The 19,120-nt window shown below is 38.8% G+C and overlaps 1 protein-coding gene across 9 annotated transcripts in view; it reads right to left on the bottom strand.

Moving 5' to 3' along the window:
* Positions 1–19,120, bottom strand: part of dync2h1 (dynein cytoplasmic 2 heavy chain 1) — a 116,945-nt gene that overhangs the window by 61,901 nt on the left and 35,924 nt on the right. For 8 of the 9 annotated variants that reach the window (XR_015087414.1, XR_015087415.1, XR_015087413.1 and 5 more), the window contains exons 56-80: positions 18,772–18,914; positions 18,566–18,638; positions 17,634–17,794; positions 17,370–17,507; positions 16,549–16,662; positions 16,302–16,462; positions 15,114–15,237; positions 14,898–15,019; positions 14,117–14,203; positions 12,768–12,894; positions 11,188–11,329; positions 10,436–10,545; positions 10,161–10,181; positions 9,568–9,666; positions 8,790–8,913; positions 8,140–8,303; positions 7,887–8,006; positions 7,192–7,326; positions 5,958–6,101; positions 5,535–5,624; positions 3,589–3,654; positions 3,403–3,453; positions 3,259–3,312; positions 2,890–3,021; positions 2,092–2,164 (exon numbers count right to left, since the gene is read on the bottom strand). Coding sequence is in view for 2 of the 9 variants with exons in the window: in XM_086035227.1 (XP_085891353.1) it covers positions 2,092–2,164; positions 2,890–3,021; positions 3,259–3,312; positions 3,403–3,453; positions 3,589–3,654; positions 5,535–5,624; positions 5,958–6,101; positions 7,192–7,326; positions 7,887–8,006; positions 8,140–8,303; positions 8,790–8,913; positions 9,568–9,666; positions 10,161–10,181; positions 10,436–10,545; positions 11,188–11,329; positions 12,768–12,894; positions 14,117–14,203; positions 14,898–15,019; positions 15,114–15,237; positions 16,302–16,462; positions 16,549–16,662; positions 17,370–17,507; positions 17,634–17,794; positions 18,566–18,638; positions 18,772–18,914 (2,775 nt within the window). In the remaining 7 variants the exon portion in view is untranslated. The remainder of the gene's footprint in view (positions 1–2,091; positions 2,165–2,889; positions 3,022–3,258; positions 3,313–3,402; positions 3,454–3,588; positions 3,655–5,534; positions 5,625–5,957; positions 6,102–7,191; positions 7,327–7,886; positions 8,007–8,139; positions 8,304–8,789; positions 8,914–9,567; positions 9,667–10,160; positions 10,182–10,435; positions 10,546–11,187; positions 11,330–12,767; positions 12,895–14,116; positions 14,204–14,897; positions 15,020–15,113; positions 15,238–16,301; positions 16,463–16,548; positions 16,663–17,369; positions 17,508–17,633; positions 17,795–18,565; positions 18,639–18,771; positions 18,915–19,120) is intronic. The other variant, XR_015087418.1, reaches the window with a different exon arrangement.

Raw genomic sequence — 19,120 nt, 5'->3', positions numbered from 1 at the left:
GATTCGTATTCCACAAACACAATATGAATCACAATATCAAGTTTAGATTAGGGAGGCTGCATAGACCACATTATTGTAAAGAACATTTATGGGTTGATGTTCACTTTAAAGCCGCGGGTGTGCTGGGGCCATCTGACTTCAGGCAAGAGGTAAGAGGAGGTATTAGTGTCATCACCAGCCAATCACAGGGCAAGCATGGACAAACAAACAATTCACACCAATTTGGTTTTAAGATGCATGTTTTTGGAAGATGAGAAGAAAGCAGAAAACATGCAAACTCCACACAGGAAAACCAGAACCCGGATTCGAACCCTCAATCTGTGAGGCGAATGTGCTAACCATGCCATAAACCATGCCGCCATATGTGGATAGTACAGTTGAAAATAAGTATAATAGAATAGATTATTTGGACGGTATATGATAGCTATCCAGTCATATGAAAATTCAGGCTGAGAAATAAGATGACTCAGAGACATTTTTTTAAAATTATTTCTGTATGAGTCAAGTGAGGCATGACTGTGTGCGAGCAGTGGCCAGCCTTAGACTGAAAGGATTGGGTGAGATTAGTTGTAAGAGGATTACAGACCATGCCTCATTAGCATACTGATTTACTGCCAAAGACACAAATACGCTCACTGTTTCTCTACCCTGCTCCTGTAATGTTATCAGCGTATCTGCCGCCTCCCCTTGAATAAAGACTAATAGTCTGCAAATACTGACGGGAACTCCAATGGCGGACTCACTTGCTGTTCAACAAGTTTGGGGACTCTTACTCTCACAGACCGCAACTTTATTTACAATTGCAATAACAAGCCCCAATACAAAAGCTGTAGCTGCCTTCCATAGATACTGCTCAGTTTTGATTGACACTGTCCAGGGCTCCAGACTAACTATTTTTTGTAGGAGCACTGTGGCCTGAAATGTTTTTTGGGGTGTGGCAGGCTTGTAAAATATTTTGGGACACACATTGTGTAAAGTGACTTGCAAAGTAAATATACACATTAATTTTCATTATATAACTAATAAATGGGCTGAAGTGTGAAGCACGTTTGTCTGCAACAAAAATTACTCAATAATAGTAATTCACAAATAAATAAATACCGGTAAATAAATCAACAAATTTACTGGTTGAAAATTGTAGTTGCAAAATGCCACCATTTAGAGGCAATCTGGAACCCTGACTGTCAAAGGGGTATAGATGGGGTTTTTTTGGGCCGTCAACAGTAATAAAAGTTTGCCCCCTTTGTTCAAGTATTATTTTCTTTTTCTACAATCACAATAAAAAATACAAGTATTTTGCTACTTGGGTCTGACAGCAAACCAAAACACAATTTTACATAAGGACAAAATAGACTTTTTCACACTCTCAGAAAATCAATTAAAGTCTCAAACATAGTTTCTCATGCTAAGCAGACTTTCACAAATGACACTGAGCAAATTTATCACGAGAAATCATGTTGTGAGTAAAAGGAACTATTGGTTGTCAAACAGAAGTAAGGATGTACAAAAATCCAAATCATACAAACAAATGACCAACTAACATATGGTGACATAAGGGAGGACAAATATGAAGAGAAGCTAGAGTCATCTCCATTTTGTCTGGATTTGTTTCTGCAGGTGTAGCACCGCATTTAAAGCACTTCCACGCATCTATTAGAAGCAACATGGTCCTAATACTCTACTTTAGCCTGATTCTGTCTGGCTTTGTCATTTCCCTTCAATCCACCTTCATCCCATGGTAAGGAATTATTTTCTTAATAGCAATATATGAACTATGTATATTATCACTGCGGGGATATTGATATGAATAATGCACTTCCTGAATTCATAAATGCTATACAGCGTTAAATGACAAACTCCCTGTTGGTTTTGCTATTGTGGTTGCTCATCCCCATCCCTTCATTATCGCTATAGGTAGCTGTGGAAGCAATCCTCGTGTGAGGTACTTTGTATTTTGTAATGTCTTCTCATCCTAATTCCCCAGGTGGAATCTTTTCTTTGTGGCTTTGCTTTATCTGTGATTATGCCGACCCTGGTATGACAAAGCCAAACTACAGGACTCATGAAATAGTCTGAAATTAAAACACTTACCCAAAGCCTGTGAGGCAAATGCTGTCATGGCACTCTGCAGGCGATCTGGTCTGACTGCTTGAACCAATAACAGCTGTAGGGAAGACGAAGAGAAAAGGAGAAGAGAAGGGTAAACTGACGAGAAGATACAAAAACAGTTTGGTTGTTAGCTTGTTGAAAAGTGACAAAAAATTGGTGTTTTACCATGAATGCCCTTGATTTGGTTTTATCAGACAAAGGCACTGATTTACTAACATTGCATGTACATAAATTGCATGTGCACGTTTACAGTTTGCACTCGCTGTTGACAATAGATGTAAGAGGGCGCTATAACTACAGTATAAGTGTTTTTTAGCGCTTATGCTCGGATGGCTTTGATGGTTTTCACCATCAGAACACTGCAAGCAAAAAATGAAGTTTGACGTGATGCAATTGGAAGTGTTAGTGGACGAGGAAAACAAACATTGCTGGCGGAAAATTGATCGCTCCAATAATTTGGGAGGAAACCAACTACTGTATAACGTTTTGTTTGATTGAGCCACAGTGCACATCAGCCTATCCTGTACAACACTGTGTTTCAAAGTTAGAACAGCACTCATGAAAACTGCTCTGAGAAAGGCCAGAACCAATTGTCACAGTGCAGTGAAATTACCCAGCGTTGAAAGGCGGGAAAATGATCTACCTAACAAAAACATACAATGGTAGGGGAAGGCAATACACAGGAAAATGTGTATAGACATCTGCTTCCTCCAGCTAATAGAGATAAATTCTTTCATTAGTAATATGGATTTAAAACATTTTATCTGAGTGAAATCTGACCTGCTGGAAGGGAGTAATTTTCTTGGCAATGGAGGATGGAATCTCTTGTTCGCAGCGTGAGCTCCGTGCGAAGGACAGCCAAAGGTCTGAGTCACTCAAACACAGCGACTGATAGAGTGCTGCGAATGTAGCCTGAGAAAGAGGGACAACATATGTTAACTAAAGCCAAAGAAAAGTTAGAATGTGAGACTAATAAGAATTACTTTCATTCTACACCACTTGGAACGGAAGATGGCAAATTTGGATTGACGACATCAACGCAATCTCTCACATATTTGCAGATAGATATTGCATTACATATTAGAGATATAACACTATTATGAAAGATAATGTCTGCATTTGGTCTAGTAAATCTGTTTAAGTGTTTACCTTGTAAACTGCTACTGATCTGTGCCTCTCCTGATCGATCCAAGATGGGAACTCCTGACGTGGGGTAGAAGGAGGGATGGAAGGAAAGGTGATTAGAAAAGAAAAGGCCGCAATGTGTACTACTTATAAAGAAAAAAATCGTACCTCTTGTTTGAACATTTCCCCGACAATGGAGCCAATAAAGACCCCCCATTCCTATAGCAAAGATTATTATTACGGTTGACATTTGGTGAATAAGTTGTGTTCAAATAGGCCAGAACTTCTTATGTGTGTATACTCAGGGTTACTGAAAATACACGCTACATAAAATACACTGATAAGCATACTCACATTTTCCTGGAAGAATTCAGGGTATATGCCCTTGGTAAAATGAATCGCAAACATTAACTGGTCAGCCTGAAAGGTATAAATGAATACAAAACAATTAAGAGGATGTCGTCTGTCATACCGGATACTAGGGCTGCTCGATTAAGCGATTTTGAACCGCAACCGAATTTTCTGGATAAAACGATGTTAAAAACGTTTAAATCGGCACGTTCGATTTTGTTATTTTTGGTGTATCTAAGCCACCGTAGTTTCCTCTGCATTTCCGTTTCCTCCCACGAGCGCGCAGTCCGAAACAACGACAACATCCATGGCTTTACCGGCGATTCTGCTATTTGCTCAGTCAAGTGAGCGTTTAGTTAATAAATCGGGCAAAAATAGATCTGTAGTGTAGTGTGTGCCCCGCATGTACAATACAACCCGTGAGCAAGTAACTCAATGTCTGAGAGTCGTCCCTTTTTTTTCTCTCCTCTACAACGGACGACCTCCTGTCCAGTCGGACTATGCATCCATACTTAAGCTTGACAGTGCACTGTATTATTGCGTGACAGTTTTGCACTAATCATTGATTTATGTTTAAGTGGGACCAGGGAGAAAGTTGAAAGGCTAGTCACTAACTGGTTGTCAAAATGACTTGCTGACAGACTGTTTGGTTTACAGACTTAACTGTCTACCTTCTCTCATGTTGATGATTTCGTTTCAGATGGTATATGCACTTTATTCTTTCATTATTGGTTTAAGAACAGATCTGAAATCTATTGTGTAAGTAAAATGCTGTTAATCCCAATGGATTGTTCTGTGTGTGTTAAATTAAATTGACTCGCATTTTGAGTTCAAAAAAAGAAAAATTAAGTTTAAATAAAAGACATTCAAAAGACTTCATTTTTCATTATCTTTTATTTTACAAAGACATCGAAATCGTAATCGTGAAATCGGGGTTGAGAGAAAATAATCTGGATTTTCTTATTAGGCAAAATCGAACAGCCCTACAGGATACAAAAACGCAGTTTGTGAAGGAATTGTTTTGAATGTAAAGAACACTGGACATGCTCATGACAGTATTAACGCCCACATTTGTACAATAATCATGTTCAAGTGTAGAATCAGGGTGTTTCGAAAAAGCCAGGGGTCAAACCTGCCATCTTCTAATTGCAAGACTGCCACTTCACCACCAGGTCCAAGCAACCTTTGCTGGTTTTATACACACGAACTTGTTCCACGGTTTCCGCCTTTTTGACTACATGATTTGTTTTAGTCTTACTGGTGCGCGTGTTTGGAAAAGTGCTCGACCTTAGTCAACATGTTCAGTAAGCAACTGCCTGGCTCTTGCTGATATTCGATTAAAGGCACACGAAGGAGTATCACACCAATAGAAATTACATTAACTAATCACTACGTGGGCTTTGGAATGTAAACAGCCCGAGCCAATACTGGAGACTTGACTACTGTGTTAATTGGAAAAGCCTAATTAAATAACTGTACAAAGGCATGCATTAATTGGATTGTCGGATTGCTTCAGCAATTGTTCTGTCGTACAAACATGATTCCTTTCCACCATGTTTAATGACGTGTTCATTTGTACATTATTTTAGCAATTATCAAATTAATTGACAATTATTAATAATTTATATTATAATTCAGACCTTCAACATAAAATATCTCAGATTTTTGGAAAAGCAGACTGATTATATTTGTACGAAATCAAAATAAGACTTTTGCAAACATTGCTTACTTTAGAAAACAACGTCCAACATTTTCGCCCATTTTTCTGACACATCACTGCCTAAACCTCGAACTGAAAAAAATCGATACATTAATTGACCATTAAAATAATCGTTAGTTGCAGCCCTAATATTAATACCCGTTAAAATCACACACAATAATCTGCAAGTTTGCAGCAGAGTTGCTGGAGTGTTAATGTGCGTGTGTGTGCATGTGTGTAGCTGCATTACCTTGAAAAGTGAGCGACACACATACTCATAAACCATATTCTTCAAGCTTGCTTCCAAAGAAGTGATCCTTGCTTCGGTATGTGCCGCTTCCTACAGCAAACAGAAACAAATGTGAATATGATAAGACAGGGAAAAGAAGACTAGGGGCTCTGTATTTGTACAGGTAGGCAGGTGCGCTTCAGCGTAAAAATGGATTTTCGTGGTAGTGCTATCCTTCTTTAGAATATTTGGGTTGATATGTGTCAAACATTCACCACACACAGAGGAAAATAGTTTGTGATTTGATTTTTAAATGAATCTATGTATGTGTGTGTGTGTGTAGGGGTACGTGTGGGAGTGCGTGTGCGTGTGTGTGAATTACCACACAAATGCTTGTACTAAAATGCTATTTTGAAGGAAAGTGATGTGAACAACATGCGTCACCTTCTTGGCCTGAAGAGCCCTTTGGAAGAGGCGTAGAAATGAAGCAAGGCTGAAGCGGTACATGTTGTCAATCTTTGACAGGTCTGTGATGACAAAATACATCTTGCTCGCACTCTCTGCAAGAGGCAAGTAGGCATCCCGTTCCTGAAATCCAAACAAACTGATGTGAGAATGAAAAGATGGAATACAAAAAACTCGGGCAGAATAGATGAATAGTGTTGGTAGGACACTGCTTCCGAGAGGATGACAGTGTAATGAAATGAACCATTTATGATGGATTTATTCTGCTTTTTTTCATCTTCAGAAAACCGCTGAGCCGTGATTGGTTGTTACCTGAGCCCTGGCAACTGGGATGTCATTTTCAGTTGACAGCAAGTCACAAAATGGCAGCCACCTGAGATGGCTAAAAACGTGTGGATTTTGCTGCTTAACTCATATTCCACAAATGCAATATTAATCAGAATGCCGTCTTTAGACGAATGGAGGCGCATAGAAGATATTATTGTATTTAAGGACAGTTAAAAATTTGGGGGTTTATTTCCCTCTTTAACTTTGGGAAAATGACTATAGCAACAGTTGGTATTGAAGGAACAAGTTATAGACAAACAACTATAACAGTTGGTGCACATTTAATTGTGTTTGTGATGATTTTCTAAATCAATTTACCACATTTTTTTCAAGCAAGGCGAAATAAAATAAAAAATAAAATCTTCTCCATGTAGTTTATATTGTATCTGTCGTGTTCTATCAAATACGTCACTATAGCGCAGAGAAATTCCAATATCGACCCATCACACAATTTGAGTGTGTCTGAGAACAGCATGAGCCCACGAGACATGACATCCAACTTGAGAAAATGTGCAGGTGATAGTAGGATAGAAATGCTCCCCAAGAACAGCTTAAGATTGCTCCTCTATTCCCACTGTAGCCCAAAGGCCAGACATAATGAGGAAAGATGAATAGTGTTTAATAATCAAAGAAAAATTGCATGCATGAAAATGAGTCCAGGGAGCAAACAATTGGCCCCATTTCTCAGAGATATTTTAGAGCAACACTCGCAACAACCAATGTTCAGTATACGTAGCTGCCCTGGGGTGCCTGAAAATCGTCAAGATCTACTTCTGAGCAAGGTACCAGCGGAGCACTGAGACGCAGGGAGGATATGTCAGGTTAAACCTTGATGGTGGGGCTGCTGAGAATGTTACGTTGCTCATTTTTCACTGCGTGTGAATACCTGGTCCAGAGATGCTTGCAAACGGTGTGATTCCAGTAGTGACTCCTGAATGAGAGCACTGCTTGCTTTGGCCTGGTTTAGACTGTCTATCAGCTCCCGGTTCTCCAAAATATTTCCCTGCGATGTAGCCAAGGTCTGTCGTGGTGAGAGCAGTGGGGCGCGGGTGGTGGGGGGCAGAGCGACAAGATCTGTTATCGCAAGTGCTGCCGTCTTATAACAGTCTCATGTGGGACATTAACAGACACATCAAACCAATTGCAAAACACATTTTCAAAAACTGACTTAAAATAAAATGAATTCACAAAACCATTCAGAGAAAACGAATGGGAAAGTAGTGAAGCATGGAAATGTTCAGCTGACCCTAATAAATCTCAAGACTGTTTTCTTGTGCTACTGATGGCCTGTGTTTCTCTTACACAAAAAACAGCAACTTTGTTCGCACATGTTTTTGATTGAGAAAGTTTTGACGTGAGGCTAATTTTGAAAAACGTTATCTGTTTGTCGTTATCTGTGTCTACCAGTTTATGCTTCATGCTAATTGGGCCAGAAATACAAGGAAACTGGAGTCTAGTCAAAATTCCTGACTGTTTAATTACACGATAAATGTGGAGGTGATGCCCAAGTAACAAAAGTAACCAACAACACATTCCCTGAACGACATGGGCACGAAGCGTGTTGTTTGTTTATTGATGTACCTCCAAAAGTGACTCTTCTAATAGTGCAAGCTGTATCTTCTTGTCTTCCTCTTGTTGAAGCAATCTTGTTTTCTCTGTCTCTAATTCTGGTTTCTCATGTTGTATGGTCAAGGCGAGAAGCTATTCACAAACAAGCAAACAAACACATATTTGTACTGTCATGACATTGTTCTGCTACAAAAAGTGCACAGACTGACCAAGGTAAAGCACTAAATCCTAGTGCTGGCCAATGGGAAAGAAAATAAACAATCACCTGCCCTTGTAGGCCTGCTCTTGTGGTGGTAAAGTTGACCTCCGTAACCACAGAAACGGCATCAGGGGGGATGAAGGGAGCAGGATTACGTGTGGCCAGGAAGAGTCGGAAGTCCTCATTGTAATCAATAACCTTGTCACCGATCTGTACAACGTATCTTGGGCCTGTGTGCATGCGCATGCAAATGCGTGTTGCCAGAAAAGTAAGAAAAAACAAGGGATTCAGTTTTTCTTTTAGATGGGCTTAAAAGTACCGTCACTCTCAAATGTGACCTTTACTTTTTCAGTGACTAGACTTTCAAATGCAGCACAGCCTTTGTCTTTCCGCTTCCTTCCTTCTATGGTCAACGCCCCCCTTATCTGCCCAATTCCAAAAATGAGTTTGAAGAAGGACCGTTACGAATTTTGCCGAACTGTAACACTGTATAACAGCTTAGCCGATTTGCATAACTGCCCCCACACCAAGTTTCGTCGGCCATGACTTGGCAGGTAGGCTGAGCAAAATGAGGAAAGAATCAAAATGTTTGCTTCAAACGCTTATTTTAAGGACAACTGTGATGCATCAGAGAGAAATAATGACGCGTAAATATGTTACATAACCCCAAAATAATAATCAAATACTGTATGGTTTTGTGCATTTTGTATGTGTACCTTGTGCGATGAGGTCTCTTCTCAACAGTGGATAGAGTACAGGTTCCACTCCATCCATTTCTTGAATGATGAGAGTTTTTCCAAATCTGACTGCCAGCTCCAGGGCTGTCATGAAGTTACTGTCCTTTATTGACATACAAATGTGTGACCGTTATGAGTATCTGAGAGGTAGCAAAAAACTGTGAAACATCATTGTAACTACTTGAGCTATATAAAATGAAACTAAAATAGCACTCCACCATATGCATCTGATTTGTTTTCAAAACAATGACAAACCAGGTAATAGCATTTTGTACTACTCCAGTCATGTAGGTGGAATTAATGCGCATTACAAAGTGGTTGCCCACCACCATAAATTATTCATTGTAGCTGTATTTACTGCCTGTGATGGTTCGCTGCTCTTGTATGTGCTTGAGACCCCAAAAACGGCATTTTTGCTATCATTGCATTGGCATTGAGAGCAAGCCATTTTAAACACTTTAGACTGGTCAATAACTGGGAAGAATAACACCCACACGTGTGGACAGATCAACAGTATAGATATGTGAAAAAATAGGAAATTTACAGAACAGTGACATAGGAGGTTTCGGCCGGATGTCAGCAATATGTTAATTTAATACTTCTCGACAGTGTTGGTCAAAACAGCAATCATAATACATTTTATACAGTTCTGTTCACATTTTGTTACAGTTCTTACATTGACATTATACAGGTCACAATTCTGTGTGAAATATCCCTGATAGTTGATTACATCACCTGACCTTTAAGTCATATTTACCTGTTGGTTGATAACCTCAAGTCGGTTTTGTTTAAGATGTGTACAGAGCCACTCTGTGGCCCGGGAGGAAGGGTCAATGAGAAAAGGGCATGCAACACTCTGAGAAACAGAAAAAAAACACAGTATTTAGTCATTTTAGGATGTCTTGTACTCTATTTGGGCTGGATCACAAGCAAATCAAGTGTATGTTCACATAATTGACCTCAATATCTGTCTTTATGCTGCTATTCTTATTGGTCAGCATGACTCCTACATATGAAAGGAGAGCAATTCCCACCTAGACTCTGTAGTTTTGATGGTTTCTCGCTCTTATTACTGTCAGGATGTACAGTACATGATAATACTGACTGTGCGCAAGCTAAATCCATGTAGAGAAGTATTATTTCTGCTTAGACAGTTCTTTTTTTGTAGCTCTTAACACACACTTCATATGCTGTTCGATGCAGGTATTGAAAAATAAACAAATGAAGTTCATAGGTTTTTGTATAATACTTTCCATGAGTGGGTCAACCTGTGTATTTATAGTATGTGACTTGACATGTGTATGGCTAACAACACAAACACACTGGATCTATGATGGAGCAACTCCTTACCCGTAACTTAAGTTCATTGATCTATAAGACAGAAATGGAGAAACAAAACACAAACACAGATGTAATATGTTGATGTGAATGACAACGGGCTCAGTGCAGTCGTTTGATACGTTCAATGATGATTCAAAAACGTACGAAAGACGGGGGTGGGGAAGGCAAGACAACATAATACCATAAAACTATGTTCTGATATCTATTGTATATACAGTGATCACAGACCTCAAAAATATAAATAAGATTGTCAACAAAGGCAAGAATAATAATTAGTTCCCAACCTGTAGTATAACAATGGCGTTCTCCATGGAGAGGTCATCAGAGGGCAGCCCTTGACTCTTCCAGATCAATTGTTCACTCTCCAGTGACAGGAATGACCTAAAGTCAAACTCTATAAAAACAAACATACCCAGAAATGAGATGTGATGAGTTTTGGGCCACCCAAAACACAGCTGAGTGTTATCTATTTTTTATGAATAAACAATAATAATAATATATTTTACATAAAGCAAGGATTGTCTACTACTAATGTGCCGTGAGAAATCCCCAGGTCTGCAACAGAAAATCATCCAAATTGACAATTGGTCAAAAAAATATTTAAGATTGCTAGATGTGCCTTTCTTTATTTCTCGCTAGTATATTGGTTTTGAAATCACCTAAATATACATTGTTTGTTTGTTTATTTTAGCATATTTGTTTGGTAATGTGCCATATGTAAAATGTGTGCCTTGCAAAGTTGGGAACATTGACATAGAAAAGTTTAGAAACCTAACTGATTAATCAGTCAGGGTCTCTCCACACCCATTAGTTGCTCTCAAACTCTTGAGTTATTTTTTGTTCCAACGTGACTTGCCTCGGTGTACAAAGAATAATGTTCTCCCAAAAGAATGTAAGCCCTTAAAGCTGGTCAAGACAGACCAACTAATTAGTTTGTTTTTGTTTTTCAGGTCTTTTATATATAATGGTCAGGTGTCCAACTGCAATTTGTTCATCAAGTGTTTGAATGATCTTTGATTGTCAAAAGCACATTTACTTTGCAGTCCAGATTGAGCCATCCAGGTTTCGAGACAATTTCGACGACGATCTTCAGGAGCTGCAGACAAATATGTGATGAAGGCTGCAGCAAGCATCGCCCTCACAGGGAGTGTATCTAACTCATTCTTTATCTCCAACATCTGATGGAGAGAAAGGGAAAAATAGGAGAACTCAGAAAAAAAGTCAAGATAATGCATATCCATGACTAAGGTATCTGAGGTCACGGATAAAATTGGTCTTCTTTTCAGCACTCTATTATCATATCATTTTAATTTTTCATGGTAATCTAATACTGTGGCCAAAAGTTGTCACCTCAAGTTCTATTAAAGGGAAGCCAACCCAAACACATTTTCTCCCAGAATATTTTCTATGCAGGTCCACTAGTTGAAACAAGGCATTCTGATAAATATTGCATTTGTGGAATAAGAGTTAATCAATCCATCTCTGAGGGCGTTCATTTTGTCACTTCTGTCTTCTGAAAATGACATCACAGTTGCTCAGGGCTCAGGTAATGACCAATCACAGCTCCCCTATTTTCTGAAGGTGAGCCCTAATTGGTCGTGGACAGGACGACTGGTTAGTCAAGTCAAGGAAATATGAATGTGGCCAAGTACAGATATATCCTGGAGGAAAACCTTTTCCAGAGTGCTCATGACCTCAGACTGGGCCGAAGGTTCACCTTTCAACAGGACAATGACCTGAAGCACATAGCTAAAATAACAAAGGAGTGGCTTTAAAACAACTCTGTGATCGTTCTTGACTGGGGCCCAGTCAGAGCCCTGACCTAAAGCCAATTGAGCATCTGTGGAGACACCTGAAAATGGTTGTGCACCCCTGTTCAGCATCCAACCTGACAGAACTGGAGAGGATCTGCAAGGAAGAATGGCAGAGGTTCCCAAAATCCAGGTGTGAAAAACTTAATCATTCATCATTCCCAAGAAGACTCATGGCTGTACTAGCTCAAAAGGGTGCTTCTCTTCAATAAAATGTGTCAGGGTCTGGATACTTATGAGCACATGATATTTCAGTTTTTCTTTTTTAATAAATATCCCAAAATTTCAAAATTTCTATTTTTTTCTGTCAAGATGCGGTGGTTTGAATACTTTCTGTACCCACTGTATGTATGTAAAACTTATTTTGTTATTGCTGGTGCACATGATAATTACTTTTTTGCCTTAATTATTTTTGTTTATTCATGCATTTGTGCTATTATTTTTTTTCTTGTATACATTAGATGTTTTGTTTTATTCTGCTCAAAAACAAACAAATGAAATGAAACGAAATTGCTTATGTGTGTGTCAGGTTAAAAGAAATGCAAGGAGACAGTGAAGTGTTTCTTCTATGGAGCAAATCTTGTGGAATGTTGAGAATGAGAAGGAATGAATGTGTTTGTATGTCAGGAGGAGATGGAGTGTTTTAATTAACACCCAGACAGATACTGTAGAAAGAAGTTAAACACCCAAATAAGTGACCTGAGACATCAGGGCCCCATCCTTTAGTCAACACAAAGCCTTTTGTGCATCAATTCTACTACAAAATGGCCATAATGGCAAAAGCAGTATCGGTATTTCACACAACCTGTGTATTCCACCGCTTGTGTTCTCCGTCCAGTTGGGAAATCAGTTGCTGGGCAGCATTGATTGTGTCCTGAGCTTTCGTCACCTCAGCCTCCAGTTTAGCTGCCTCTGCAGTGTGACACTGAAACCTGCGAGAAAGAAAGACAAGAGGCTCAGGCTATATCTATATCTAAAGAAAGAAAGAAAGAAAGAAAGAAAGAAAGAAAGAAAGAAAGAAAGAAAGAAAGAAAGAAAGAAAGAAAGAGAGAGAGAGAGAGAGAGAGAGAGAGAGAGAGAGAGAGAGAAAGAGAAAGAGAAAGAGAAAGAGAAAGAGAAAGAGAAAGAGAAAGAAAAAGAGAAAGAGAAAGAGAAAGAGAAAGAGAAAGAGAAAGAGAAAGAGAAAGAGAGAAAGAGAGAAAGAGAGAGAGAGAGAGAGAGAGAGAGAGATACATATACCGGTAGTATATAGATATATAACATATGTATTATGATGTTGCGCTTTAAACAGATATGATCGGTATTAATCTTGGGATGCAAGGATATAGGAATGCAAAAAGAGAGAATTAAGTCACATCGATGTATGCAGTATGTTATTGACCTTTAACCTGATTGCAATCATCATGGTCCAGTACATTTGAAGAGAGAGGGACTAAAGCTGCCCTTCAGGCAGCCGTGATTGTTTGTATCCTTGATGAGAATAATAGGTAATGGCAGTAAACAGACAGTAACAACAAACTTGTTCAAGGATGGCAGGCTGACATGTAGACTGGGAATCTTGCAATGTGATGAGTGGAACCTTGAGGAACACACTCAACAGCCAGTTGCTCCTGATGTCGTCAAAGTCAATTTCCCAAAGGTGAGAGTGTAAGAGATTATGTGGCGTATTATAGTAACCGTGGTAGCATGGTTAGCCCCTGCAACTCGCTTGCAATGCAATTACATTTTTAAAGTAGGCGGATTTAAAATGATCAAATCAAGTTTTATCACTTGGCACTGCGAACAAGATTGATATCCTTGTGCTAGCGCTTGAACATTTGCCTGGTAAAAAACAATTTTGGATTAAATTTTTTTTTTTTTCTGACATCTAATTTCAATGTCCTTTCTTAGGTATTTAAGAGGTTGATGTCAGAACAGGTGTGTTCTTCCACACCAAATTCAAACCAGGTCTTTATACAGAAAATTACCTTCCTAAAATGGTTCCCACAAAGTCAGAAGCATGCATTTGGCCTCATACACACGGGCACGCACAAACACACACAATCCAGCATTAACCTTAGGCAATGTTGACAAACAAGCATAAATTAAACATTTATTAACAAATATGAAACAACCAAGATTGAAACTATAGCAGAAATTAAAGGGGGTTCATACTTCTCTTTGAGTTCATTAACCTTGTCTCCAACAGAGTTGAGTAGGCTCTCAAGTTTATTCCTACGGCTTTCCGTTTTCCTCAGGTTGCTGGACAAGCACAATAAATAGTGTGATCAACATTAAGCAAATCTGCAAAAATAATCAAAGAATGTCTATGGTTGTTTAAAACTCAGAATGAAGAAAATTGTTTTTTTAGTTGGAGCCATTTGACTCCGCAAGAAAATGTAGAGTTGAAAGTGTATTGTCATGGGCATATGGCATGACTCCTTCTTGTGACTGCTGCAAAGTCAGTCCTGACTGAACATCATTCAGAAGCTCTAAATTTGCATTGCTGATTACTGAATGCCACAATAATTTTTGCTTGCAGCCACAATAATTTTTGCTTTCCTTTCAACAATGTTTATGTGAGCGAAAAAAATCTTCCCCCCCACCTATCTTTTTGCTGCACTGCTGACTGACACAAAGTCAGCCATCACAATTCATCTCAGGTTTGATGAATCCCATTGTATGTGCTAAATGTATCCGTTTGCATATAGTCATCAAACAACACACATAATAACGTGTGCAGCAATTTAGCATGTTTAAATTTACAGACACAATCCCGGTTGCGCCCCAGATCAGCTTCCACTTCTGTTTCCTCGTGCAATCAAGTTTGCACCGGGTTTATCACTTGCAAACTTGAAGTAAAATAGGCTCCAAGTGTACTAATTACATCATAAAACTGAAACTGAAAACTATTATATTGTAGGTAGTATGTGCATGTGTTTGTGTGTGTGCTCACTCCATTAGTCCAGCCTGCTCTCGCTCAAGAGGCTCTATCCTCTGTAGGACATGGGAGTACTGAACATTGGCTTTGACCCAGGCAGCCAGAGGGGCAGCTGCTGCACTTGCACGTTTCGCATTCTGTCCATGACAACAGGATCACAAGTCACAAACAACACTACCTTTTAATCGGTCAAAAAATGTACAAATAATTTGTATATAGGGGCCAACTGACCTTGGGGTCGAAGGAAGCCTTATTCCTGTAAAGCAGCTCTTCCACACTCTGACGAATCTCCGGGGTGATGTTCCTGACCTCGAATGTAACTATGTCCTCCCTCACGCCACGCTTAGCGAGGAAGCTGACGATTAGGATGGGGAGATGTGAAAAAACAAACAGATGGAGAAAACATCACCAGAAACATTGAGATGGAGAAACATTGCAAAAACCGTGTATGTAGAAAATCAAGAAGATTGCCATATTTAAAGGCTGAACTCATGCAATTGATATTTTACAAAATAATCAGCTATTCTGTTTATTACTTAAGGAAACACTCACAACTGTTGACATTAGCACTGCTCAGAAGAAAAATAAATGATTTGCAATGCAAAATGTGTTCAAGGGGCCTACAGCTATGGTCTCATCGGACAGTATAGATTTTTTTCTTTTAAATGGAGAGCACAAAATGACCAAGTTAATTATATAGAGTAGTCTATTTTGATTTAAAAAATAAATAAGAGACAGAATAGAAATATACACTGTCCCTCTAGAAGTAACCTGTATTTATTTTGGTTGTGGACTGGAGCCATTTGGCTTTGAAGCCAAAATATGAATATGAGACAACATCTTTTCTTTCGAGGAGTTACATCTACAGTTGATACACAATGTATACTGGCTATGACCAATGTTTGTACCAGGAATGTGACTGCTTGTCCATCTTCTCCCAGCTTAACAATTGCTTACTTTTCCACCCACAGACAGCGCTCTGGCTTTCCTGTCTAACAACAATCTAACAGTTGTGTCCAATAGTACAGCTACCTAAATTATCTGATACAGTACAGCTCATTGAGAACATACAGAACTGAAAACTATAACCACAACATGAAACATAATCTGTGTTACTTTTGTTACAACGTAAGATGTGGTTTGCTTTGGTTGTTAGTGTATATCCTAAAATAGATTTCAAAATGTGAATTCTGCATTTTTTTTATTTGAATTTAAAATTATTATTATTATTTTTGAGGACAGTTGCACAGCAGCTAGCATGTTCACCACTTGAGCCTGAGGCTGCCTATTTTATTATTCAAGAAGTGCACTATTTTCATTTGTTTAATTATTCCAAAACGTTGAACCTGTCATTTTATTTCTATCGTCTCCTCTGTGTGTATCCTTACAGCTGTTCCTAATGACGCTACCTTATCTTACCTCTTCATGCTGACCCAGGAGGTATCAAAGGTGCCCATCAGTCTCAGGACGCCCTCTAGGATGTCCCTGATGACATCAGGTGGCATGCGGAGAGAACGGATCTCAGAAAGGGCTTCAGGCTTGATGTTTCCCACTGCTTGCTTTGCCTCATCCACCAAAGGCTTTAGGAAAGAAATAAAGTAATGTGTGTGAATGTGCCCAAGCTATGGTAGAGGGCAGCTGTTGACAAATCAATCTGACAGCCTACCTTTACTTCCTTCAGTTCATCATCAATGTTGCCTTTCCGCTCTTCTATTTTGGACACTTCTTGAGCCATTCTCGCTTGAATCTTTTCCATCTCTGCCTTCTGGTCACTGGCATTCTGGAGAGCCAATAATTGTGAACTTGTGTTATTTTTGGTACATTAAAAAGGCCTTTGATTGTGACAGCAACAAAGTGAAATTGAAATTAATTCTATGAAACCACCAGTTTTAAACATAGACAAAGGAAATTACATGAAAATTGTAAGAAAGAGGAATGTATTTCTGTCACTGCAATTACACCTCACGCTTGACCAAGGCTAATCTTTTCATTGATTACACTGACTTCCCACACACCCGATTTGAAAGCCAACTTTTCTTTTCGTCCTCTAAAAATCAAATTGTCCTTGCACAGGGCCGTGCTCCATTCGTGCTTCCATCTTGATAAATCTTTATCATAAAAAAAGTCACTACTCACCTCAAAACTCGTTCTAATTTTTCCCCCTCACCATCTATTATTATTTGCTATCTTCTTTTCTTCCTTCCTCCATCGTAATTATTAAATAAAAAATAGTAGTACAGTATTCAAAATTGTAGATATCTACAGAAAGAATACAACAGATGAAATGAAAAAAACAAAAGTGCATTTGTTTTTTTCCTTCACAGCTGGGAACGGGCAATGCTGCTGGGAAATGCGGGATTGCAAAGGAAAAGAGGTGTTGTAAGTCATAGAGGACAATGAAAGACATGTTTCACCAAGACACCCGTCCCGCTTTCCACTCAGTGTAAAATTTGCAAACGACAATACAAATCCAATCAAATGACATACCTGCATGGATGTGGTGATTTCCTGCAAGGCAGAATCGGCATCCTGTTGTTTAGTCTTTAGCAGCACACTCTGCTCTGCAGCCCGCCTCTTCAACTCATCAACCAGTGCCTTGGCTTCATTAAGCTTAGACACACCAGCCTGCAAACACAAGTCAGGGTCATTTCTGCTTTTCATATTAACAACTAGTCTGGTTTAATACTAGAAGGAGACAAGTCTGTGACTGTAATGTTAAACGAGCTTATATCGCTACATTGCATTCATTACCTGCAGATGTTGTTGTCTCGTTGTGAGCTGCATCTGCTTCTTGCTATAAATTGCATTGTAAAGGTGTAGAAAGGCCATATACTGGCTGGGTGTTGCACCATGTTCTCGGCATGACTCATGGACCATCAGGAACAGATGGCTCACGTCTTCCTGTCCAGGTTCTGACCACACGTCAAAACAGAACAGTAGAGGAAAGAATAAACTAACAGCATTCTGATTCATGCACTGATGAAATAGTAAACAGTAATAATAATAATAATAATAATAATAATAAAAGTAATAATAAACAAAAAAAAACAATATTGTTTTGCAAGTGTATCATTGTTACATTGTACTTAAAAAAAATCCACCTGCATGCAAAAAATGTCAGTTTCACATCTATATCTTCTGAGTATTCAGAAAATTCCAGTTTTTATTGATTGTCATGAAGTTACGGGGAATTGATACAAATGAAAAACGGAATTAATTACAAGAAATTGGAATTCGAATCAAAATACAGTAACATGAAAATGCAAAGACACAAGTGAAAACAACAGCAAATAAAACAGTAGTTAAAGAATATAAATCGTCAACATAGATGATGAATGAATTACCAACTTACACATACCTGTATGGTATCAACAATTTTGGTTGCCGCTACCGACAATGTCGAAGCAATTGGAGTTAAACTCATTCAACTTCACAAACTGCTGCCTTTCCATTTAGTAATGTCTGAGCCAACCCAATGTCATATCCTTCATTGTATAGAGTTTAAATTTGCTGATCAATTAATCATGTTTGATGGTATCAAATGCATTCAGAAGCTCAACAAACAGCCCTATTGCACGTTTCTTTATTTGGCTATGGAGTGTGTGAGTCCACCAATGTCTCAAGAATCGGTGCTATGTAAAATGGAAAACAAAAGGAAGCTTATTCTTAAAAAGTATACATACCTTTCCTTGCTTTCTTTTCCCCTTCATTCTTCTCACCTTCACTGTTTGCCTTTGCAAGTAACAGCTCAGGAATCTGACAAAGCACAATTTTATGCAAACCCGTGCACACTACAGATAATAATAATTTGCTTGTATAAAAATTCATGGTATATGTTAAATTCAGCATGTTTAGTAATATTCATAAAATAGTGTCAAAACCATCTGACCTTCTTCATGCTGCTTTCCGACCATCCTTCCATCCACTGGACAGAACACTTGCGGTAAAAAGCTGGATTGCTTTCACAGCTGATGGTGAAGTTGGGGTTTGAACAGTCCATGATTAGAACAATGTGCAGATTCTGCTGGATTTCTAAGGGAGATTTGGCATAGAAAGATGAGCAGGAGAGTTTAGCATTGCCATAAAAGCCTCTCCTCACAAAATTGAGATCACAAGTGACACTAGGTAGCGTGTTTGTTTCTTGATGCTCGTAATATTGTCCCTATGAATATAATTATATGGCAGACCTGAATAATGAGCTGCCAGGAGGCTTTTAGTGGTTTGACTTTAACATTAAG

This window comes from Filicampus tigris, chromosome 7 (assembly GCF_054856515.1).
Source record: "Filicampus tigris isolate MCC_2025a chromosome 7, RoL_Ftig_1.0, whole genome shotgun sequence".
NCBI classification, from domain to species: Eukaryota; Metazoa; Chordata; class Actinopteri; order Syngnathiformes; family Syngnathidae; genus Filicampus; species Filicampus tigris.
Note: the sequence above shows the minus strand (reverse complement) of the source record. Positions and strands in the feature narration are given on the sequence as shown.